General features: G+C 34.5%; 1 protein-coding gene and 2 long non-coding RNA genes across 6 annotated transcripts in view; 1 reads left to right on the top strand and 2 right to left on the bottom strand.

Annotated features, from left to right (window-relative positions):
* LOC120419424 (zinc finger protein 260-like) overlaps positions 1-23,145 on the bottom strand; it is a 28,753-nt gene extending 5,608 nt beyond the window's left edge. Inside the window, exons 1-4 of one of the 4 annotated variants that reach the window (XM_039582101.2) lie at positions 22,325-22,600; positions 20,074-20,226; positions 9,637-9,992; positions 9,446-9,574 (exon numbers count right to left, since the gene is read on the bottom strand). In XM_039582101.2, coding sequence (XP_039438035.1) covers positions 9,446-9,574; positions 9,637-9,861 — 354 coding nt within the window. In that variant the 5' untranslated portion in view covers positions 9,862-9,992; positions 20,074-20,226; positions 22,325-22,600. Of the gene's footprint in view, positions 1-9,445; positions 9,575-9,636; positions 9,993-20,073; positions 20,227-22,324; positions 22,601-23,068 lie in introns of those variants that run through there. The other 3 variants (XM_039582102.2, XM_039582100.2, XM_039582103.2) reach the window with 3 other exon arrangements.
* Positions 7,714-8,396, bottom strand: LOC120419425 (uncharacterized). Its single transcript, XR_005605716.2, has 2 exons — positions 8,108-8,396; positions 7,714-8,055 (listed from the first exon to the last, which is right to left on the bottom strand). It is a non-coding gene; the product is annotated as an uncharacterized LOC120419425 (long non-coding RNA).
* Positions 11,679-18,220, top strand: LOC120419426 (uncharacterized). The gene is made up of 3 exons (XR_005605717.2): positions 11,679-13,731; positions 13,822-13,991; positions 16,932-18,220. It is a non-coding gene; the product is annotated as an uncharacterized LOC120419426 (long non-coding RNA).
* Positions 23,146-23,597: the final 452 nt, after the last annotated feature.

The following is a 23,597-nucleotide window of genomic DNA, read 5'->3' as shown; positions in this document are numbered from 1 at the left end:
ACCCAAAACCTCTTTTACGCAAATGGACCGACGTTTTACTTCCCCATCCGATAGAAGGCCAGGAGGATAAGGCGCCTGCCGAAGCCACTAATCACCGCGCCACGAAACCCTTCCCCCCTTTACAAAAATCCATCAATCCTTGAAAAGGGAAAAACAACTAGCAACTAGCTCAATCAAAAATGCGAACCAAAAAGGTACCGAATCCAAAATGGATGACCCATTCCCGTGGAGAAAAATTACACGGTTCGAGCCTCTGGTCTTGCTTTTAAGCCGATTCATTTCGGCACAGAGTGGTTTCGGCGTACCCGAAAATCGAATGGTCTCAGCCAAATATATTTAGACCGAGCCTCGTAGACCAGTGGTAACGTTCCGCCTAGTAAGCGGTAGATCGGAGCTCAAATCCCGGCTCGGACCAACTCAACTGGTGATCTTTTCTCTTTTGGATTCTATTGCTTAGTAAAGTGATGGTAGTGTATCAATACAAAGTGGACCTTATGGTGAAATTGGAGCACAACACTAAATGGCCGAAAAAGACTGCCGTCGAATGCCCTTAATTTCCATTAATGATTTGTTGCAGAACCTTAGTCATTACCATCAAAAATACACATGAACTCCAACTAGTTATCGCCGCCATTCACCGATTGTAATGCATTTCATATCGATATTTCACTCAAAATTCCTACAAACTTCTTAAAACTTCAGAAGCACGAACGATTTTGCATCGGAGGTCTTCTTTTACTTCTTCTTCTTCCTCGTTTCCCCACTTCTTCTTCACAAACTTGGTCACTACTTTGTTTGCTTACGTTTCGGATGTTCCTTAGGTTGAACTGGCTTCATAATATATCACACAACGTTCTCCTTAATACGATCGATTCGGTTAAAATCTACCGCACTACAATTATCTTACCATAATGAAATCTTACTAAAATATAAATCTAGAATTTTTTTCATTACATTGGAAATTGTATCAAGGTCAAAAAATGATACATCTCTCAATACTACAAAAAAAATTAATGATAGAGAAAAACTTTTAAAGAAGGATTGTTCTTAGATAGTTTACCATCATTTTCCAAAATTATGTTGGAATTTGATGAATCGGTTGAAAAATTGAAACTAAAATAATGATCAAATACAAAGCAAGGATCAAAACAAATCACTCAGCAATGTTTCCAAGGAATCGTATTGACATGCTACAATATTCGAAGTGGATATTTTTAAACTTTGAGGTACTTTTCGACCTATTTCAAAAAGTTTATTAAAAGGTAGATTTTTTGAAAAATCATTTTTGGTGAAAAATGTACCCTAAATATATATAGCTGCCCTAAACACAGTTTTTGTTCTAGGAAAGTGAAATTTTCAGCAAACGTTTTTCAAGATGTCTCCTACTCAACCCTTTTAACAGAATTAAGTTTCATTGAAAAGACTGAGAAATTGAAAAATCCATAAAAATTTATTTTAACCCAATTTCACCCTTACTGAAAATAAGTTTTTGAATGATTTGGCAATAAATAGCCACTTCAGCCGCAATAAATTTAATCTTCGCAGCGAACAAAAATGCTTACATCAAGCAAATACTAGTCCCTGCTATACCATAACACCGGTCATTGTATGCTAGCGATGCATAAAACGAACAGCGACCCAGCAACGTAGCAGCATCAAGAAAAAAAGAAAGAATCATCAAAACGGAACGCGTCGAAGAGCACTGCTACGTATGGGCGTGTCCAGATCACCGGGCTCACAGAATTAATTTGAAAGATACCCTCAGGGCCCGAGGAAGACCACCAGAAATCCCGATGCGAGACGCGTTATCTCAACTTGACCTTGATGTTCTCTATCCGATCTATCAGTTCCTCTCAGATTCCAAAATATCTATTTAGTTTTCTTCCAGTTAGTTTCCCTTCAGTTAGTTTTCCTCTAGTTAGTATAACTCGCCTTCGCACAAAGCCGTCGTTTCTGGTTGCACCGGAATCAAAGCAAGATCGCCCCAGCAGCTGGACACCGAGTTGCGGCTGAGGACAAAACGCAAAGGCCAGCAGAGCCAACCAAGACCCCTACACAATCCCCCTTCCCTTCCCACGCCTTGTCCTTAACATCAATCCCTTCCCTACTAACCCCGAGTAGGCCGCGGGTAATCGGCCCCCCTCCCACTAACATGTACACACAAGATCCTCTGTAATTATTAAGTCAAATGTAATTACAAAAGCCGACTCGGTCCTAACCAGGTCCCAGTACCGAAAAGGACCTAATAAAAATAATTTTATGAAAAAAAAAGAGCACTGCTAGTTGATTCAAAGCAAACGCGGCGCAACTTGGCAACTTAGCAAATTTGCAAAATGCAAAGTTTCTCTTGGGCCCTGCTGAGGGCGCCAAATTGTTTAAGGAGGGCGACATTTTTTGTAAAGAACTTGTTAGTCGCCGACTAACCTCGACTAAGCTACAGCTCAGCCCTGATAGTATGTGGACCGGTACCAAGGCAAGGCTCCGTCGATGAAGCTGTACCACCTTCGAAACTCGCTGGTTGGGAAGGCGGAAGGCGTGATCGACCAGGACATCAGAAAGATTATCGACAAGCACATCGAAGCTTTGTTCAATCTGCCGAAGATCACAAATGACGACGCCGTCGCGTTCCGGAAATTGATTGACACGTGCGTCAAGCACATCGAGGCGTTGAAGAATCTGCAACTTCCTGTCAACGGATTGGGTGAGCAGATGCTGATGAACCTGCTGGCAGCACGGATGGACAAGGAGACACGGTTGGCGTGGGAATTGTAACGAAAAGCCGGAGAGCTACCGACGTACGTGGCTACGATCGCGTACCTAATTGAGAAGTCGATGCCAACATTTCAAAAATCATCATCATCAAACTATGCGTTTTGAGAAAAACGCATTTGAATGTTGAGCATCCATTTTCATATGAAAGCAAAATAAGATGTTCTAATGATAACAAACGATGAAAAAAGCTGCTTTTATTAATACTTGATCATCTAAATTCAATAAAACATTATTTCCGTAATTTTATTTGAGAAAAAAAAACAAAACTTCTTTTAAAATCACCAACGTCTATAATATAGATATTATCACCCTGCTGTCATTAAGGGGGACGCTTTATTATGATTCGTTTTTCTTCGCCGAATGTACATGGCGCTTATTTCATGATGCTTTTTTTTCGTCACGAGGTTCATGTGGTCTTTTATTTGACAGGATGACAAGGCTATATAAACAGGGACTGCTGATGGCAGAGATTTTGTTTATGTTACTTTATTTAAAATCATGATTAAACAGACTTTACTGAAGTAACTTTTGCTCATTTTTGGTGGAGAGGTAGCTTATTAGGAGTACTTTCAGAATATGCAATAACCCAGAAGGTGTCAAAATGTACATGAAGCCTTTTGAAATGTTACCGTCGAAGTGCCGAGTTCTGGAGGTGGTGGAGCAGTGCAGTGAAACAGTGAAAAAAGTGAAGCCGCACAGATCGGTAGCGATTCTGATAGCCGGTACGCAGAAGTGTTCCGTATGCAACCGGCAACACGGCTTGATCGGGTGCGAGCAGTTCAAGGGACAATTCTGGAGCAACATTTGAAAGGGGCGGTACGACATTGCTCTTACGGCCTTTCGTCCCATTTAAACGCGTGTAATGAAAGGCCGTAAGAGCAATGTCGTACCGCCCCTTTCAAATGTTGCTCTGGAATTCGTCAACGAAAAGTACAGCCATTTGCGGAAATGTGGGTTGTGCTTCAACTGTTTGAGGAGAGGACATAGCGTGGCAGCATGTACGTCTACAAACACCTGCAAGATCTGTGGCAATCGGCATCACACCATGCTGCATACTGGTGGAGTGAAGAAGCAGATGGTCGTTACGCCGAAGCCAATGGACAAACGCCGCACTCGACCTGCCAAGAAACAGACCCTTCTCTCGACCGCCGTAGTACTCGTCGACGGTGGAAGCAGCGACCCTCACTTGTGTCGAGCGCTGATAGACTCGGGATCGCAAAACCACTTCGTCACGGAACGGTTTGCCGGCAAACTGGTGATCAAGAAGGAGCGCGCCGACTACCAGGTCAGTGGTTTGCACGACAGCAAGACGAGGATCAGCAGCCTGATCCGAGCGACGGTTAAGTCTCGAGTTGGCGATTTCTCGACCGAGCTGGAGCTGTTAGTCACTCCAAGTATAATTGATGACCTGCGCCGGAATCGATCGACATCACAAGCTGGAACTTATCGCCGAACATCAAGCTCGCTGATCCGGGGTTCAATTCGGCAAGCCAAATCGATATGCTGCTGCATATCCCATGGGAGCAGAATTGTTTTGGAACCTGATAACCCTGACTGAAAAGTCCGTCGGACGTCCGTCGTTTGTCGTTCGTGCAATCGTACGACGTCGCACGACAATGTCGTGCGACATTCGCACGAATGTCATACGTTTTTGCACCAAAATGTCGTATTTGTCGTGCGATCGATCATCGAAATTGTTCGACATTGTCGTACGACATTCGACCGACGTCGCACGGTTTTGTTATTTAGGTTGTCGTGCCTTTGTCGTATGCTGTTTTTTTTTCGGATTTTGAGGTTATGTGGCAGTAAAAATAAACATTTTTTTTTATTTTTAAATTATGTTTATATGTATTTTTTCTGTAAATTAATCTTTTTCACTCGATTTCACAAACATTCATTAATTTTACTTGTTGTGTGTCGCGATCTTCACGTGGTTTTTGGCGTTGTCTTCCAGTTGGCCTTTCAGCTCATCTCGTCGCCTCGGCATCCCACAAATGGATGGCCACCGGAGTCCGGACAAGGTCGGTTTACGCACTTCCGGTACAAGTGTTTTTGCGATCGTTACAGCTTCCGTTCCGTGGGACAACACGGAAACGCTGGGTTGTCAGCAGGATTCGATTGGAATATTTTTGGTTACCTGAAAAAAGATTACGTCATTCGGCTAAATCATCCAAAATATAACTAGAAATGTGAAATTTAACTTTCAATGTAAAATTAAAAAAAAAGTAGTCTCTAAACTTGTAAGTTTTTGGGAAAAAAAGACAAAAAAATGTTAAGCATAACATAATATTTCATTGAAACATTTTAAATTTAAGATAAAAAATCAAAATCAACTTATGTTGATTTTTTATCCAAAATTTGTATGGAGAATTTGATTTATTTTTTAAATTTAAAGTGCATGTGTTTCTTGGGACTCTGAAGTCCATGCTTTAAAGAAGCAATGAACTTTAAAGTTTTCGAACAATTATGATATGTTCGAATGTTAGAATCGTTAAAATCTAAAATATCTGAATAATTTTAAAATTAAAATAAAATCTTTGATATTTCGAAAAAACGTTTTGAAAATATCAAGAATTTTAAGAATAAGACAATTTTTTTAACAATTTTAGAATTTTACAATTTTATAATTTTATAATTTTATAATTTTATAATTTTATAATTTTATAATTTTATAATTTTATAATTTTATAATTTTATAATTTTATAATTTTATAATTTTATAATTTTATAATTTTATAATTTTATAATTTTATAATTTTATAATTTTATAATTTTATAATTTTATAATTTTATAATTTTATAATTTTATAATTTTATAATTTTATAATTTTATAATTTTATAATTTTATAATTTTATAATTTTATAATTTTATAATTTTATAATTTTATAATTTTATAATTTTATAATTTTATAATTTTATAATTTTATAATTTTATAATTTTATAATTTTATAATTTTATAATTTTATAATTTTATAATTTTATAATTTTATAATTTTATAATTTTATAATTTATAATTTTATAATTTTATAATTTATAATTTTATAATTTTATAATTTTATAATTTTATAATTTTATAATTTTATAATTTTATAATTTTATAATTTTATAATTTTATAATTTTATAATTTTATAATTTTATAATTTTATAATTTTATAATTTTATAATTTTATAATTTTATAATTTTATAATTTTATAATTTTATAATTTTATAATTTTATAATTTTATAATTTTATAATTTTATAATTTTATAATTTTATAATTTTATAATTTTATAATTTTATAATTTTATAATTTTATAATTTTATAATTTTATAATTTTATAATTTTATAATTTTATAATTTTATAATTTTATAATTTTATAATTTTATAATTTTATAATTTTATAATTTTATAATTTTATAATTTTATAATTTTATAATTTTATAATTTTATAATTTTATAATTTTATAATTTTATAATTTTATAATTTTATAATTTTATAATTTTATAATTTTATAATTTTATAATTTTATAATTTTATAATTTTATAATTTTATAATTTTATAATTTTATAATTTTATAATTTTATAATTTTATAATTTTATAATTTTATAATTTTATAATTTTATAATTTTATAATTTTATAATTTTATAATTTTATAATTTTATAATTTTATAATTTTATAATTTTATAATTTTATAATTTTATAATTTTATAATTTTATAATTTTATAATTTTATAATTTTATAATTTTATAATTTTATAATTTTATAATTTTATAATTTTATAATTTTATAATTTTATAATTTTATAATTTTATAATTTTATAATTTTATAATTTTATAATTTTATAATTTTATAATTTTATAATTTTATAATTTTATAATTTTATAATTTTATAATTTTATAATTTTATAATTTTATAATTTTATAATTTTATAATTTTATAATTTTATAATTTTATAATTTTATAATTTTATAATTTTATAATTTTATAATTTTATAATTTTATAATTTTATAATTTTATAATTTTATAATTTTATAATTTTATAATTTTATAATTTTATAATTTTATAATTTTATAATTTTATAATTTTATAATTTTATAATTTTATAATTTTATAATTTTATAATTTTATAATTTTATAATTTCATAATTTTATAATTTTATAATTTTATAATTTTATAATTTTATAATTTTATAATTTTATAATTTTATAATTTTATAATTTTATAATTTTATAATTTTATAATTTTATAATTTTTATAATTTTATAATTTTATAATTTTATAATTTTATAATTTTATAATTTTATAATTTTATAATTTTATAATTTTATAATTTTATAATTTTATAATTTTATAATTTTATAATTTTATAATTTTATAATTTTATAATTTTATAGTTTTATAACTTTATAATTTTATAATTTTATAATTTTGTAGTTTTATAATTTTATAATTTTATATTTTTATAATTTTATAATTTTGTAATTTTATAATTTTCAATCGTTTGGTAGTGTGTGTGAACTCCGTGTAAAAGGGGTGTCAAACTAAAAAGTTACCCCGTTCGTTTGACAACAGTTGGTGTCAAACCATCGGGGTTTGAGTGTATTGTTAAAAGATGACCAAGATAACCAAAGAAATAAATAGAATTGAATTGAATCGAAACAATTTTATAATTTCAATATATTTTTTCATATATTTGAACGAAACTATACCTTTTAATAGATTATTTTATATTTATGTGAATCTTAGAAAATTTGAATTGGGGAATTGAAAAGATTCAGGAAAGATTGCTATGAAAAATAGAATTTTATTGTTTAGAATTTGTGATGGTTTCAGGTTTTTAATTCTCCAGTCCCTCCCGAGCACACTTTCATCGTCCTCATTTATTTTCCGTCGTCCAAATGGGATGCAACACCCCCTCTATCGTTTCAAAAACACAACTCACCGTATAAAAACCTCCGGCGGATCAGAAACGCCGTCTTCCTCCACCTTTCTTTTCACACGGAACATTGTACACCTCCCCAAGACTTGACGGGAAGGGGAATGGTCTTTCTCCCTCCTTCTGTTCCATTGGGGGAAACATTCATTACTTGCCGTTTCATTGTCCTCCTCCTTGGGTATGGCACGCACCGCCACCTCCCGCGGAAAGTTAAAAACCAATCCGCTTCCTCGATCGCAGACCGGGTGCTTCCCTTCCCGTCTTCCGGCATGGCCCGCCGGATCAACGATGTGACCCGTTCTCCTCCTCCTCCTCCTCCTCCATCACGAAGGCCGAAATCAGGAAATCTGGAATATATTGCTATGATAAAGCAGCTCGCAAAAAAGCAACACAACTTACCAATCAACCGGCCAAAATCCACACTAACTTGCGACAACGTAAACTGGTTCGATTCGGTACAAAGTTTCTCTGATTTGATCAAGTCCAAACAAGACCAACTGAAGAGAACTGTCAAACTGCGTCGACGAATATCGTGACGTCAAATTGAAGGAAAATCGATGGAAAAAACAATGTCGGGCATGTCAAGTGTTTGTCGTTCGTTTGTCGTCCTTTCGACCAATCGATATCGAAACGGTAAAATGAAAACCGCGCGACAGCTCGTACGACGTGCGACATTTTTCAAACAGGGAAGGTCAGGTACACTCAAAGTCAGAAGTATCCCTCAAAAGGGTACTTTCAATCCTCAAAAAGGATACTTTCTATCCTTTTTTAAAGTTCACCCGGCGTCACCGAGACCCTGCCCTCGCTCAGGGAAACTGAGTTGGGATGGGTTGTCGGCGGTGTATTGAAGCATTGAAGCGGCAGAGGAGCAGGAAGCGAGGATGGAGGTTTGAAATGCATTCATTTCAACGTGGGGAGGATGTTGGACGAGTTGAGAAATGATGTGCACCTTCTGTGCAAAACTTTAGTTTGTTTTCATATTGCCCGTATTCCCGAGAAAGACACGCGGCAAACCAGCCTCGGAACGACGCGCCGCACTTTCGGCAAATGCGCGCTGTCAAATCCCATACTGCACGTTTTGTTTTTGTTGATCTTCTTCTTAGAATCGCCTGGCATTGTTGGCAGATATGTTTTTAATTGCACCAAAAGTGCAGAAAATCGCTGGCAACAATGTCGCGCGGCGTGTACCTTTAAAAGAAACGTACAATAGCGTGTAAATTTTCCGTGTACCTAAATGTCACAAATAATAAAGAAACAGAGTTTAGCGTGTAACCGAAAAAGTAAGACGCGCATTTTTTACTCGATCCGTGCTCCGGAAGAAAAATAGGGAATAGGCCGCGGAAAATACAGTCCACTCGACGGAAACGGGAAACACTCAGAATTTTTCAAAAATATTTAGCCAGGTCCGAATGGTTTTTCTCCAAAGTTTGTATAGAGTTATCTAAGTCCGCTCTCACGCACACTAGCACCCCATTTGTTTTGCCGGATGGTACAAAATTTAACCTCAATCTTTTTCGTGTACGTACACGCAATACATACGCACGTAGATAACTCTATGGATAATTAGTGCTGTTCGCTACTCTCACATATTGCATGCAATTTTTGGATTGTATGCAACAGCGACGAACCGCCCTAATCATTCATACAAACTTTCCAGATAAACCATTCGGCAAGGTGGTTCAAGATTTGAGAGCATTTTGCCTAGGTTTTTAGCAGCGCTCGTTTGGGTGTACTTACTGTGCAAGCAAATGGTTTTGTTCCTGAATGCAGTTTCATATGCACATAATAGCTGCTAGGTGATGATAACGTTTTTCCACATATTTTGCATGTTTGCCTCTTGTTACGGCTAGGTGTAGTGCTGACAGTCTGGAATTTGATCATGTTCTTGCAGCTTCCAAAATATAGACAACAAATGTTTAAAAACTCACTTCAACTGGTCGACTTGGGCCAGCATCAGCTACAAGTGCATTGCTACTGATACTGATGTCTACTGGTTTGCTCTCGTTCACGGTAATAACTGTGGTTTGCTGCTGCTGCTGCTGTTGGTTCTGGTCAACGTTGTGAGTGGGCGTAGGGTTTGGTGCCGGGGTGACTTGGGGCGGTGGATATGCGGTGTAGAATCCCATTGGTTCAGTTTTTATTTGTTCAAACATACTAATAGTTGCTAAGATTTCTGTTGCAGGGGGTACAGGCAGTCGCCCGACCCCCCAATGTGCAGGGAAGCTAATTTTGACTAGTTATAATCACGCACTGATCTTTTTCGAAATGTTCTGAAATATATAGCCTGGAATGAGGAAAGAAAATATTGAAATTAAGAATGAAACTCATGTTGCGGTACGTCATATGTAGCCGGTCCCGGAATTCGTAGTTTGTGAACGTTCCCTCCCTGACTGAAAAGTCCGTCAGACGTCTGTCGTTTGTCGTCCGTGCAATTGTACGACGTCGCTCGACAATGTCGTGCGACTTTCGCGTGAATGTCATACGTTTTTGCACCAAAAGAGTAGGGCGGTGCCTGTGTGGACGCGCAGTCCTGTTTTTTCGTGTTATTTTCCGTCTCTTTTATGTCGCTGTTCGAGTGCATGGGGTGATTGGTCATTATAATTAAATTATGGGCTCAGTAGGGCGGTGCCTGTATGGACGCGCAGTCCTGTTTTTTCGTGTTATTTTCCGTCTCTTTTATGTCGCTGTTCGAGTGCATGGGATTGGTCATTATAATTAAATAATGGCATCAGTAGTGCGGTGCCTGTGTGGACGCTCAGTCCTGTTTTTTCGTGTTATTTTCCGTCTCTTTTATGTCGCTGTTCGAGTGCATGGGGTGATTGGTCATTATAATTAAATAATGGCATCAGTAGTGCGGTGCCTGCACTGAAAGAAAGGCCCATAGTAATATTACATGTTTTACACATGAATCTGCCCCATACCACTTTGCATGTGAAAGTCATGTGTAAATCACATAGAAAATTTTCATCGCGCTGCATGTGCAAACCAAGTGAAAATCACGTTAGCTTCATGTGTCGTTTCATGTGACTTTCATAAGAAATGCTTATGAAAATTAAATGGATTTCACTTTAAAATCAAATGTTTTTCAATTGCTTTTCAAGTGAAGATTTTTGGTATCCTTTTCTTTTTCTTTTTTATATTCATGTTTTGAAATAAAAATGCATTTCGTGTATTCATTAGTTTTCAATTTATTTTTAAAATATATATTACACTTTAAGCCTTCTACGATAATACACATACACTTCACTTTTTCATTCACACAAAAATATGCTCCCCGTATAAGCAGAAAGCCGTGCTCCTGCGCCATACACCGGGACTCTCGCGGGTCTCCTTGGACATTTCCGGATCCTCGTTGACATGCCTCATAAACATAAACATGCCTCGATGGGGGGTCAGTCATCATCAAAAAAAAATGTTATGCAGATACTTAAAAAAATTTGAGGCAGCGGCGGCGAGAAGCAGATGATAATTCCCTGAAAATATGATTAAAAAAATGGTTAGGCATAAATTTTTGTCCAAAGAAATATTTAGAAAATACATACCATAGTTTTAGAGATAATCCTGCCACAATTTCGCGAAAATAAAACTCTCTTTTCTGGCGAATAGTCCAATTTAAACGCGAGAGCTCTGACTCAGATTTAATGTGAGTGGCCGTCTTGACTTAGACTGTTTTTTCCTTTCGAACTTCAATCTCAAAACATTCGATAGTAACGTGAAATTCACTTGAAAGAAAAGTCAATTGGGGTGAATCGAAGTGCAATTCACGTGAATCTGGGATGAAAATCCCATGAAAAAAGAATGGATCAAGATGGGTGTAGCTGACGCGGTTTTCACGTGCATTTGTAATGAAAGTCATGTCTAAGTCAAAGGAAAAGCATGTTAATTCATTGTGTTAGTTTTTGGATTAGCTCACGTGAAAAAGCATGTGAACTTGCTATGTTGGTTTTTTTCAGTGTGTGTGGACGCTCGGTCCTGTTTTTTCGTGTTATTTTCCGTCTCTTTTATGTCGCTGTTCGAGTGCATGGGGTGATTGGTCATTATAATTAAATTATGGGCTCAGTAGGGCGGTGCCTGTGTGGACGCGCAGTCCTGTTTTTTCGTGTTATTTTCCGTCTCTTTTATGTCGCTGTTCGAGTGCATGGGATTGGTCATTATAATTAAATAATGGCATCAGTAGTGCGGTGCCTGTGTGGACGCGCAGTCCTGTTTTTTTTTCGGGTTATTTTCCGTCTCTTTTGTGTCGCTGTTCGAGTGCATGGGGTGATTGGTCATTATAATTAAATAATGGCATCAGTAGTGCGGTGCCTGTGTGGACGCGCAGTCCTGTTTTTTCGTGTTATTTTCCATCTCTTTTGTGTCGCTATTTGTGTACATGGGGTGATTGGATTTCTTCTGATTCGTGTTGTTTTCATCTCTTTTGTGTCGCTGTTTGTGTGCATGGGGTGATTGGTCTTCTTCTTCTTCTTTTTTCTTTATTTTTAGTTCGCGCGTTCGTTGGCCAATGAGTTGATTTTTGTTCTCTTTACATAGTTTTCGATAGAAACGATCCGAATTCTTTTTTTTTCGAGACAAGCAAGTCGTATTGCTGGATTAAGTCCTTTCTATATCATCGATGATCGGAAGGCACGCCGACGAATATGTTTTAAGGCTTATGGTATAAAATCATTTTAATGAATAAAGCCCTTCTTACATCACCGTTGATCGGAAGGCACGCCGACGAAGAATTTCTGGAGGATCGCGGTCGAATTAATACTATATTTAAAATTCTAGATAGCTATCTTTCGGATTCGATTGTGAGTAGCGGGACTTCGCGGTTACTATGCAACGTATTTTTTGGAGTCTTTTTATATTTTAAATTTATAAGTCCTTCTTTTATCATCGTTGATAGGAAGGCACGTCGCCGGTTAAGTTCGTTTAAGTTATTGTTTTAATTTCATTACAATCGGTTACGTGGTGTCCTGTTTTCCTTCGTTTATATTCGTTGATCGTAATAATTTATTCCAACTGGCAGCTTTAGTATTAACTCATCTACTATTTTTGAAATTTGCTCGCGTTATCTAAATTGTACAAACAGTAAAAATATACTGATAAGTCCAGCCCATAGCACTACTGCTCGGTTGGCACGCGTTCGATTAAAAAACTTTTTAAATAATCAATTATTTATCTTTCCGCAGCCGGCTGCCTAAGATTTAACATTTTCAACCGATAAACAAAATGCTCATGGTCACATCACTGCCACTCGTGAATCCTGACCTCATACCCATCTACTAACCCCCTCAAAACTCATGTGATACTTTGTCGGAGAAGCAGTCGATTGGGCGGTCTCTATCACTCAAGTATCGGACTAACATTCCCATCCACTTCCCCGTGACCCTACCACTGGTCGTGGCCGGCGCCGGTATTGATCAGCATGATAGGGGCCTTTGAGAAGTTGCGAAGCGAGGAATGATAGCACCCACTTATCTTCCACGGCTCGTGGATGTAACTTCTGGAGGTCCTGGTCAATAATACAGATTGTCAAGGCAAACAGATTGGCCAATGTTTCTGGACACCAAACGTGCTGGACACCAACCGCCCTTTACTCCCAGCAAAACTGGCAGTGTTGCAAGCGCAAAACATACGTTGCCAGTGCCGATTTATTTTGCATCGGCCAATCTGTCTCCCTCGACAATCTGTAGTCAATAACGGAGTAGCAACTGCGGGTGGGCACCTATGCTTATGCTTATGTCATACGTTTTTGCACCAAAATGTCGTATCCCTGTTTGAAAAATGTCGCACGTCGTACGAGTTGTCGCACGGTTTTGATTTTACCGTTTCGATATCGATTGGTCGAAAGGACGACAAACACTCGACATGCCCGACGTTGTTTTTTCCATCGATTTGCCTTCAATTCGACGTCGATTATCGTCGACGCAAACAGTTTGACAGTTCTCTTCAGTTGAACTTGTTCGGACTTGATTGCAACCGAGTCGAACAAATTGTTGTTGGTTTTAGGCTTTGGGAGGATTTTGGCCAGTTTAAAGGTAAGTTGTGTTCTAGATTGAATTACTTTTTCTGCCGGAATGTTCCGGCCGGAGTGGGCGACAACCGAATCAAATTGTCTTGTATTCCAGATTGCGGTCTTCGTGGCGGTATAGGAGGAAGAGGAGGACGGGAAATATGGATTACTCGGCGAGCCATTCCGGAAGACGGGACGGGAAGGAACCAGTTTGCGATCGAGGAAGCCGTTAGTGTTTGGTGTTTTACTTTCCGCGGGAGGTTGCATCCATATCTAATGGAACTGGTGAGTCATGTTTTAGAAACGATGGAGGAGGTGTGCTGGGAGTGCGATTGGACGATCGAAATTAAAAATTAGATGAACATCACAAATTCTTAACTTTTTAATCCAATAATGCTTAAAAAAAACTTCAACGCTGATTTGATTTGATAATTGTAAAATTAAATTATAAAGTTTTTCATTCTTAATTCAAAATTCTAGCATTCCAGAACTTAAGAATGCAAGAAATTGAAAATTCTAAATTCATTTAATTTCTTGATATTGTGCAAATTGTTAATATTCTTAAATTATACAATTCATTAATTTAAAATTCTCAAAGTCTTCAAATATTAAAAAAATAAACTCTAAAATATGAAAATTTTAAAATTGACAATAATTTAAATATTAAAATTCCCTAATTCTTAAATACAAAATTTTTCAATTCATAAATACTAAAAATCTAACATTATAAAGTTCATAAATTCCCAAAACGTTAGTCGCACGAGTTGAAATTTTGAATTCTAAAATTCTAAAAATTATATGTTCTAAAATTCCAAAATTGTAAATTCTAAAAATGCTAAAATTCAAATAATTTATATTTTTAAATAAAAATTATCAAAAATTCTATTTGTTGTAAATTCTACGCATTTTAAAAATTAGTAAAATTCTAAAAATTCTAAAAATTAAAAAAATCTCTTTTTTTTGCACATCTTAAATTTTTGATAATTTTAAATAAAACAAATTTAAAAAATTCTAAAAATAAAAAAAAAATACAAAAATTTTACAAAATAATTTTTTTAAATTTTAAAAATGTTAAAGTTTTTATTTCTTTTAAATATTTTAAACTTTTAAAAATTCTTTTATTACTCTTCTCATTGAAAAGTGCCAGCGACAAAATTGGGCGAAAAGTTCATCGCCCGGAGATCGCGAGTTGGCGCGAGCGAATGAACACCGCGAAAAAAGATTCGGGGGTGCATTGGGGTTAAATGATTATTTCGTTATTCGGTTTAATTAGAAAATAATTATTTTTTCGTACATATCGCTACTTTGATGCGATGTAATTAATTTTTACAGTAAATTAGGCATTGTTATATCAAATTTGACCTTTCAATCGCACTAGAATGGCCAAATTTTAAAACAACAATGTTTACCAATTTGACCATTTTACCCCCAATTCCCCTTGTAGAACAAAAGAAAAGTTCATCCGCGAACTGTCAGCAGCACGCTGTTTTGTTTGCTAGATCAACATTTGGAAATGTCGAACGTTAAAGGAAATCGCTCAATAAATGGAAATTAACCGATTTCAAATGTTTTGGCCGCAAATGAAAGTTTAGGGTGGCTAATTTTTGATTCCGATCTGTAAAACTTGTTCTGGCGAGGGTTCTGGGCACTGCGGCAATCGATTTTAACGGCGGGTTGCTTCCGGTTGCATTTGATTTGCGGAGAAGGTTTTTCAATCCATCAGGGGCTTATTGGGGGCAACAGTTTCGGTAATCCGGAACTTCTGGTAAGTTTAATATTTGCAGTGTTTAGCATGAAAAACAAACATAGACTAACTACTTTTTTCGGAAAATCATAACTCCTCGACATTTTAACCGATTTCAATTGTCTTATACGCAAATGAAAGGTGATAAGTTAGCCTTTCAAAGAAAAATAGTAAAAAGTTTAAAAAATCTAGCCTAACATATGAAAATGGCGTATGAAACTTTAAAATGCCGTTTTGACGGTGTCTGGACCAAAGAGCCTATGTCTGGAAATATTTTTATCGGATTCCCCGGACATTTTTACATAACATACTGAAAAATGGGAGGAGTTCATTAACAGGATTCCAAGATATGATTTTTTGAAAATAAAATCCGTGTTTTTTTACGCGCCGCGCGCAAAAAACCGGAGAATGACGAATTTGGCAAAAAATCATCTTTTTTCACTAAAACTGCGATAACTTTAAAATTTCAACGATGACATGTCTGGGTACCAAAAGTTGCGTCTTTTAATTAAAACAATTTTGATCCCCAAACATCTATAGGTCATCGCTGAAATTTTAAAGTTATCGCAGTTTTAGTGAAAATGTTGATTTTTTGCCAATTTCGGCATGCTCCGGTTTTTGCGCGCGGAGCGGTTTTTGCGTTCACGAGGGGGAGGGGGGGTTTGGGTTTTCCAAAAAAAGTGTCCAGGTAGTTTGTGGATGGTCCCTTAATGAACTCCTCCCATTTTTTTGGTTTGTTACGTAAAAATGTCCGGGAAATCCGCTAAAAATATTTCCAGACATAAGCTCTTTGGTTCAGACACCGTCAAAACGGCATTTTAAAGTTTCATACGCCCTTTTCATATGTTAGGCTAGATTTTTGAAACTTCTTACCATTTTTCTTATCACCAACTTATCACCTTTCATTTGCGTATAAGAAAATTGAAATCGGTTAAAATGGCGAGGAGTTATGATTTTTCGAAAAAAATGGTTTTTGCGCAAATCGACGAAAATTTCCATTTTTCAGGCCACCGGCGCAGGTCGCCCCAATGACCAAACAAAAAAATACGGGTCGAATTATTTCGGCCAGGGAACCCTCAGAAAAATTTTGAGCCCGATCCGAGCACTTTTGTTTTTTCCATGCTGTTTTCGTGGGGAATTGCTGCATATAGACCTCCATTGATCACGCATGATCTCAGGGGGTACCGGAAAACAAACCCCGTAATGGCGGACAATAGGGTCCTAAAGCCCTAAGTCAATTGTTATAAATAAATAAATGAACAACAACTACAACAATGCGCCATGGGTTTTCTATGTACATAGGACATTTTGTAAAAGTAAGCGAGAATAAATAAATTTAGTTTTCTTTTATAGTTACAAAATATTTGAATATTACATATTTGAAATTGTATTGTTTTGAAATTGTATTATTATTATTATTGAATTCTGAATTTAATTTAGAAAATTCTGGCCAATTGTTGATTGATGTTATATTTTTTCAGGCAACAAACATATTCTGATCTGATCCTGCCGGAAACCATGCGTCCCCGTGTGGTCCCGCGTGGCTTCCGTAGAACCCAAGGAAGCAGCCTCTCGTACTCCGGTAAACATCAATCCGTCGGAGGTTCAAGATCGTCGCCAAGGTGTCGCATCCGGGTTTTGATCAGCGCGTCGAGGAGCAAAAGTCCAACACGGCCAAGATGCTGCTACGGCCGCCTCCAACATCCAAGCCGGAAGCTGCGGTCAAGGCAAATCCCGAAGGAAGCAAAGTTGGAGAAGAATCGGCGATCCGCAAGTGAAATTAAGTGAACAAGTAAATATTTTTTTGAAATTTTGACAGTTGAAATAAAAAAAAACAATAAAAACAAAACAACAGTTTTTTTCAACTGCAACATAACCTAAAAATCCGAAATGACAGCACACGACATTCTAAATAACAAAACCGTGCGACGTCGGTCGAATGTCGTACGACAATGTCGTACAATTTCGATCATCGATCGCACGACAAATCCCTGACTGAAAAGTCCGTCGGACGTCCGTCGTTTGTCGTCCGTGCAATCGTACGACGTCGCACGACAATGTCGCGCGACTATCGCACGAATGTCAGACGTTTTTGCACCAAAATGTCGTATTTGTCGTGCGATCGATAATCGAAATTGTACGACATTGTCGTACGACATTCGACCGACGTCGCACGGTTTTGTTATTTAGAATGTCGTGCTATTGTCGTGTGCTGTCATTTCGGATTTTTAGGTTATGTTGCTGTTGAAAAAAACTGTTGTGTTGTTTTTTATTTTATTTTTTATTCAAACACATCTAATTTCACAATAATATTAACTTTTTCACGAAATTTAACTTCCGGATCGCCGATTCTTCTCCAACTTGGCATTCTTCGGATGCTCTCGGATTTGCCTTGACCGCAGCTTCCGGCTTGGATGTTGGTGTTGGACTTTTGCTTCTCGACGAGCTGATCAAAGTTTAACCCGCCAATCTTGGATCTCAGGCGGATTGATGGCCACCGGGGTACGAGATAACGTGAATACTTCCGTGGGTTCTACGGAGGCGAACTCATGGTTTCCGGCATGATCAGATTGGAATATTTTAGTTGCCTGAAAAAAGATAACGTTGACGTTTACATTAGGTAGGAATGAGCAGGATAGCTTCTTAATATACACTGCGACATTTGCCAAATTACTTTAATTGGCATCAATTTATAAATTAAATTCTTACTTAAATATTAATAACATAAAATTTTTAAAAAAGGTATTTTAAACATAAAAATCAATTAAAAATTAAGACATTTTAAAAATAGATTTAAAAACCTATAAAACTCATTTTTTTGCAACTAATTTTAAAATCGAAATTGCAAGAATTTATTTTTTTTAATTAGGCATGTATGTTTGCTGATTTTTTGAAATTTTAAAATATTTGAAATTTAGGATTTTTAAGTTTATGAATTTCAAAATTCTTTAAAATTATTTAAGAACTCTAGAACTTAGAAGATTTTTAAGGATTATACAATTAAGTTTTAGGAATTTGGGCTTTTAAATATTAGGATTTTTAAAAATATCATTCTAAAAAAAAATCTAAAATTCTAAAATTCTAAAATTCTAAAATTCTAAAATTCTAAAATTCTAAAATTCTAAAATTCTAAAATTCTAAAATTCTAAAATTCTAAAATTCTAAAATTCTAAAATTCGAAAATTCTAAAATTGTAAAATTGTAAAATTCTTAAATTCTTAAATTCTTAAATTCTTAAATTCTTAAATTCTTAAATTCTTAAATTCTTAAATTCTTAAATTCTTAAATTCTTAAATTCTTAAATTCTTAAATTCTTAAATTCTTAAATTCTTAAATTCTTAAATTCTTAAATTCTTAAATTCTTAAATTCTTAAATTCTTAAATTCTTAAATTCTTAAATTCTTAAATTCTTAACGTGAAGACTTCCATCATTGTCATGATTTTTCGTTCAAAGATATAAATTTTGCGTCGCTTTGAATATTTTGACAAAATTCCTTCAACAAGTTGTTTAGAGTAGTGCCCTACACATGCTGATTCATTTTGGTAACGATTATCCCATTCCTTGTAAAGTTATGAAAATCGTCATTAATCAATGATTGCCAACTAGGACGTCAATGACTGTGCCACAAAATTATATAAATTTTGAAGCACAATTAATATAGATCAAAAATTCCTTCAGTGGCTTCAATTTGGCAACAAACGGCACATGCTGATTCCTTTTGGTGCTGAAATTCATCAAATTGAATTTAATACAGAATATTTTATGGTGATGATCAAATTTCTTCGAAAATGATCAACGGCTTCACCTTAAATTCTTAAATTCTTAAATTCTTAAATTCTTAAATTCTTAAATTCTTAAATTCTTAAATTCTTAAATTCTTAAATTCTTAAATTCTTAAATTCTTAAATTCTTAAATTCTTAAATTCTTAAATTCTTAAATTCTTAAATTCTTAAATTCTTAAATTCTTAAATTCTTAAATTCTTAAATTCTAAAATTCTAAAATTTTTCGAATTTTCAAAATATAAAACTATAAAAATTTTTGATTGTAATTTTATTTTAGAATTTTTAGAATTTTAAACTCATAATTTTTAGAATTTTTGAATTCTAAACTCTAATTCTAAATATGACGAACGACATTTAGATTTTTTTTTATTTCATGAATTTTGGGATTATAAGAATTTTAATAATGTTAGAATTTAACAATTTTAGTATTTTAGAATTAAAGAATTTCAGTATTTGAGGTTTTTTCAATTTCCAAATTTAAATATTTTAGAATTTCAGATTTTTTAGTGAAATGTTTTGAGAACTTTAAGACCTCGAAAATTTTATGATTTATTAAATTCTATAATTTAAGAATATTAACAATTTACAATATTCTATGAATTTAAAGAAATTTTTAGTATTCAAATGCTTGCATTCTATAATTTGAAATACTAGAGTTTGAAAAACTTTAGAATTTTACAGTTTTAGTGTTTAAGATTTTTTAAATTCTGGTAATTTAGATTTTTCTTTAGTTTAGAATTATTGGGTAAAAACGTGGATTAGATAACAATTTTTATGTTTTGAGGTTTTGAATTTAATACAATACAAACACACACTTCGTTTCTAAAACATGACTCACCAGTTTCATCAGGTATGTGCCGCAACCTCCCGCGGAAAGTAAAACACCAAACACCAACCGCTACCTCGATCGCAAACCGGTTCCTTCCCGTCCCGTCTTCCGGAATGACCCGCCAAATTTCCCGTCCTCCTTCACCGCCTCGAAGACCGATATCTGGAATAGAAGACACCAAGGAAGACACTTTGATTCGGTCACTCGCGCACCCCGGCCGGATCATTTCGGCAGCAAAAATATCACAATCTAGAACTAAACTTACCTATTATCCGTCGAAAATCGTCCAAAATCTTCTCAGCTCCTAAACCAAATACCAAAAGTAACGACAGCTGGTTCGATTCGGTTGCAATCAAGTCCGAACAAGATCAACTGAAGAGAACTGTCAAACTGTTTGCGTCGACGATAATCGACGTCGAATTGAAGGAAAATCGATCGAAAAAACTATGTCGAGCATGTCAAGTGTTTGTCGTCCGTTTGTCGTCCTTTCGACCAATCGATATCGAAACGGTAAAATCAAAACCGTTCGACAACTCGTACGACGTGCGACATTTTTCAAACAGGGTAGGAGCAACCTGCCAAAAATGTATGGAATTTCGTAATTTTTGTTTTCGTGGATCAAACTTACTTTTTAACCAGGTATTTAAAAACGTAGGTTTTAAAGAAAACCTAGGTGTTTGGGTATCAAAAGATCGGAAATTTTATGCCCTTTCCGATTCCACATAGGTTGACTTGTGAATCGTGGACCGGTTCGGATGCCGGCGGATTTTCCTACGACGTAATTCCGGGTTGGTACGAAATTCCAACGAAAAATCTATTCTATCGATACTAATACCCCCAAAACGGTGCTATACCCACTCCAAAATGTTTATTTAGCAATTCTATGTTATTATATTGACATTTAGTTGAATTAAAAGTTTGCAAAATTAAGTTTAGATAAGTTTTATATAGAATTTCCAGAGTTATATAAACTTTTATACTAAGTAGTTAGTAATCTTTATATTCAATCCAAATTATTTTTTTAATCAGTCAAGGATGCCTATTTGGAGTTGGGAGACTGGATTTATGGTGATTTGTCAACAAATAACATTTACGTAGTACTAGGTTCCTGTCAAACTTTTTTTTTTTTTATATGTATCACACGCAGAAAAATAAGGCATATTTGAATCAACAAAACGTTTTGTTGATTTGAAAATCTTTATTTTTGTTGAATCAACGCTAAACGTCAAAGCAGCTTTTTCGAAACAACAAAAGACTTTTGTGGAATTGAGAACATCAAGGTTTGTTTCAACGCAAAATCGTCGTTGATTATATTCAACAAAAAAATTGTTGATTCAAACTTCGTACAGGCTGATTCTACAAAACATTTTTCTGCGTGCATCAAAAAATGTGCATAGTGCCCAAGGGGTGTAAATCAAGGTGTAAATACTTTTTTTACATACTGCACATTTTGGAGGCCGGATCAGATATTTTAGTAGAAAAGATGAGCGGATCCATCAAGTGACCCACCGTAAGATGTGTAATCAAAAGACCTTTCCTTTGAGCCTAAAAGATTGAAGATTTGATAACCCTATCAAAAGTATATTAATGTGAGGAAGGCATCAACCACCATAAGGTGGATAAAGTTACGTTTTTTATTTATCTTGCTAGGAATTTAGTCATTGGAATATTTACAATACTTGATTTTAATGTTTACAAAATTGTATTTTGATTTTTTATTGTTATTTTTAATGCGTGTTATTTCATATAAGGTCTTAAAACAATAATTGTCTATATGAATATTGTTTACTGATCACCCAGATAAATCTAAATGGGCCAATTATTTTCTAGTAACACTCCAAATGTTCCATCTTTAACTTATGCAAGATTGTGATACGGAGTCTTGTTGACGAAAATTATAGCTTCTAATATATTCAAACCAGCTGCCACTCCACTAGCTAGTATGTGATTTGGATGTTTCAAAGGCATTTTTAATAGAAAAAGAGTCATGGATGACTTTTTCACCTTCAAATATATGCCTAAAAATTATCCTATTATGTCTGGCAGTGAAGAAATAAAAAAATCGATAGTTTTGCATGCCGGTAGTGGCCGATTGCTTAACATTTTACAATTTGTGGCGCACATATTTCGAATTAGGAGAAGGATTTTGCGTTTGTATATTTAGCATGCCACTGTAAACACGATTACACAACCAAATGCTCAACAGTCTGTGAAAATTCTGAAAATGAAGTAATCTTGGCATTTCAATTCGCGCACATACCTCTTGTAGCAGCCGAAAGAATCCATATTCAATTTAGCAAGCGAAAACAGTGAACTATATTCATATACAACACAAAACACAACAAATGGTCAAACAACACTAAAATTACATGATTCGCATTGAACTGTAGCTATTGCTAGATTTTTTCACTTCAGAATGTGTAGATTCGATCTGACTACTTTCAATTCTATCTATCAGCACACATCAGTAGTAGAATCAGTATAGTATGAGTAGCGCACATAGTTTTCGTTTTATGGTGTCGCGTAAACTAAATATGAAGTAACACAGTCAGGAGGCAATAAAAAATTGTTTGTATTTTGGAATGGGCAATCCGTGTAAACCATCATAATGTCTTCAGTATTTTTGCTCAATTTAATTGAAAAAGAAATTATTTAATTGAAACATTTCAGTAAGGTACATAAAACATAAATTGCATTCACATGTTTGAAATAAAATTATGCGATTGTTACTACATCCTATTGCATAAAATCATTCATTTTTTTACTGTGCTATGCAAACTATGCTGCCAGCGCACACATTGGTAGTAAATGTGTGCAATATCTTCCTATATCGTCACTACTTCTGTGTTCTAGTAGATCTCTTTGAGCTATCTCCAGCTATCTCCAATCGTAATTTGTACTCCGAGATGTGTTGGTGCTTTATCATTTTTTGTGACAATTACATTTTAATTTTGTATGGCTTTCAAACATTTTAGAATACGAATGGAATAATCTTAATCTTTACCTGTTTCATTCCGAAAGAAGAAATTAAAAAATGTAAACAAATAATATCAATGTTGGACACAATGTTAACATCTTTACTTGCCATGCGCGTATTTGTCGAAAATAATGTTGTTCAAATAACAGAGGTTCTCAGTTGATTATAGAAATGTATGAAAATACTTTAAGAGTTTCCATAATGACCAGGTGACATTGGGTCTGCGGGTGAGATTGGTTCATACAAATTTCAGCATATTTGTATGAGAAAATCTCCCGCCCCAGACACAAAGTCACCCCTGATGACGGTATAATTTATACCATTACTCTATCCCAGCCATGGAGCACCCGAAGTCGAGCAGTTTCTGACAGTTCGCTCCATAAGAAATACATTGTAGAAAAAAGCAAAAACTGCTCGAATGGAAATGCTTCCAAATTCGAATTCTGAAACGGAATCTAGTTAGAATCCAATTAGATTTCATTTCGGAATTCAAATTGAACTGACTGGGATGGTTTATACTACAGATTGTCAAAGGAGCTTTGATGGCGCGCCAATA

The sequence above is a fragment of the Culex pipiens genome, chromosome 2, assembly GCF_016801865.2.
Source record: "Culex pipiens pallens isolate TS chromosome 2, TS_CPP_V2, whole genome shotgun sequence".
In the NCBI taxonomy this organism is placed as follows: domain Eukaryota; kingdom Metazoa; phylum Arthropoda; class Insecta; order Diptera; family Culicidae; genus Culex; species Culex pipiens.
The sequence above is the reverse complement of the archived record's forward strand: the minus strand, read 5'-3'. Positions and strand labels throughout refer to the sequence as shown.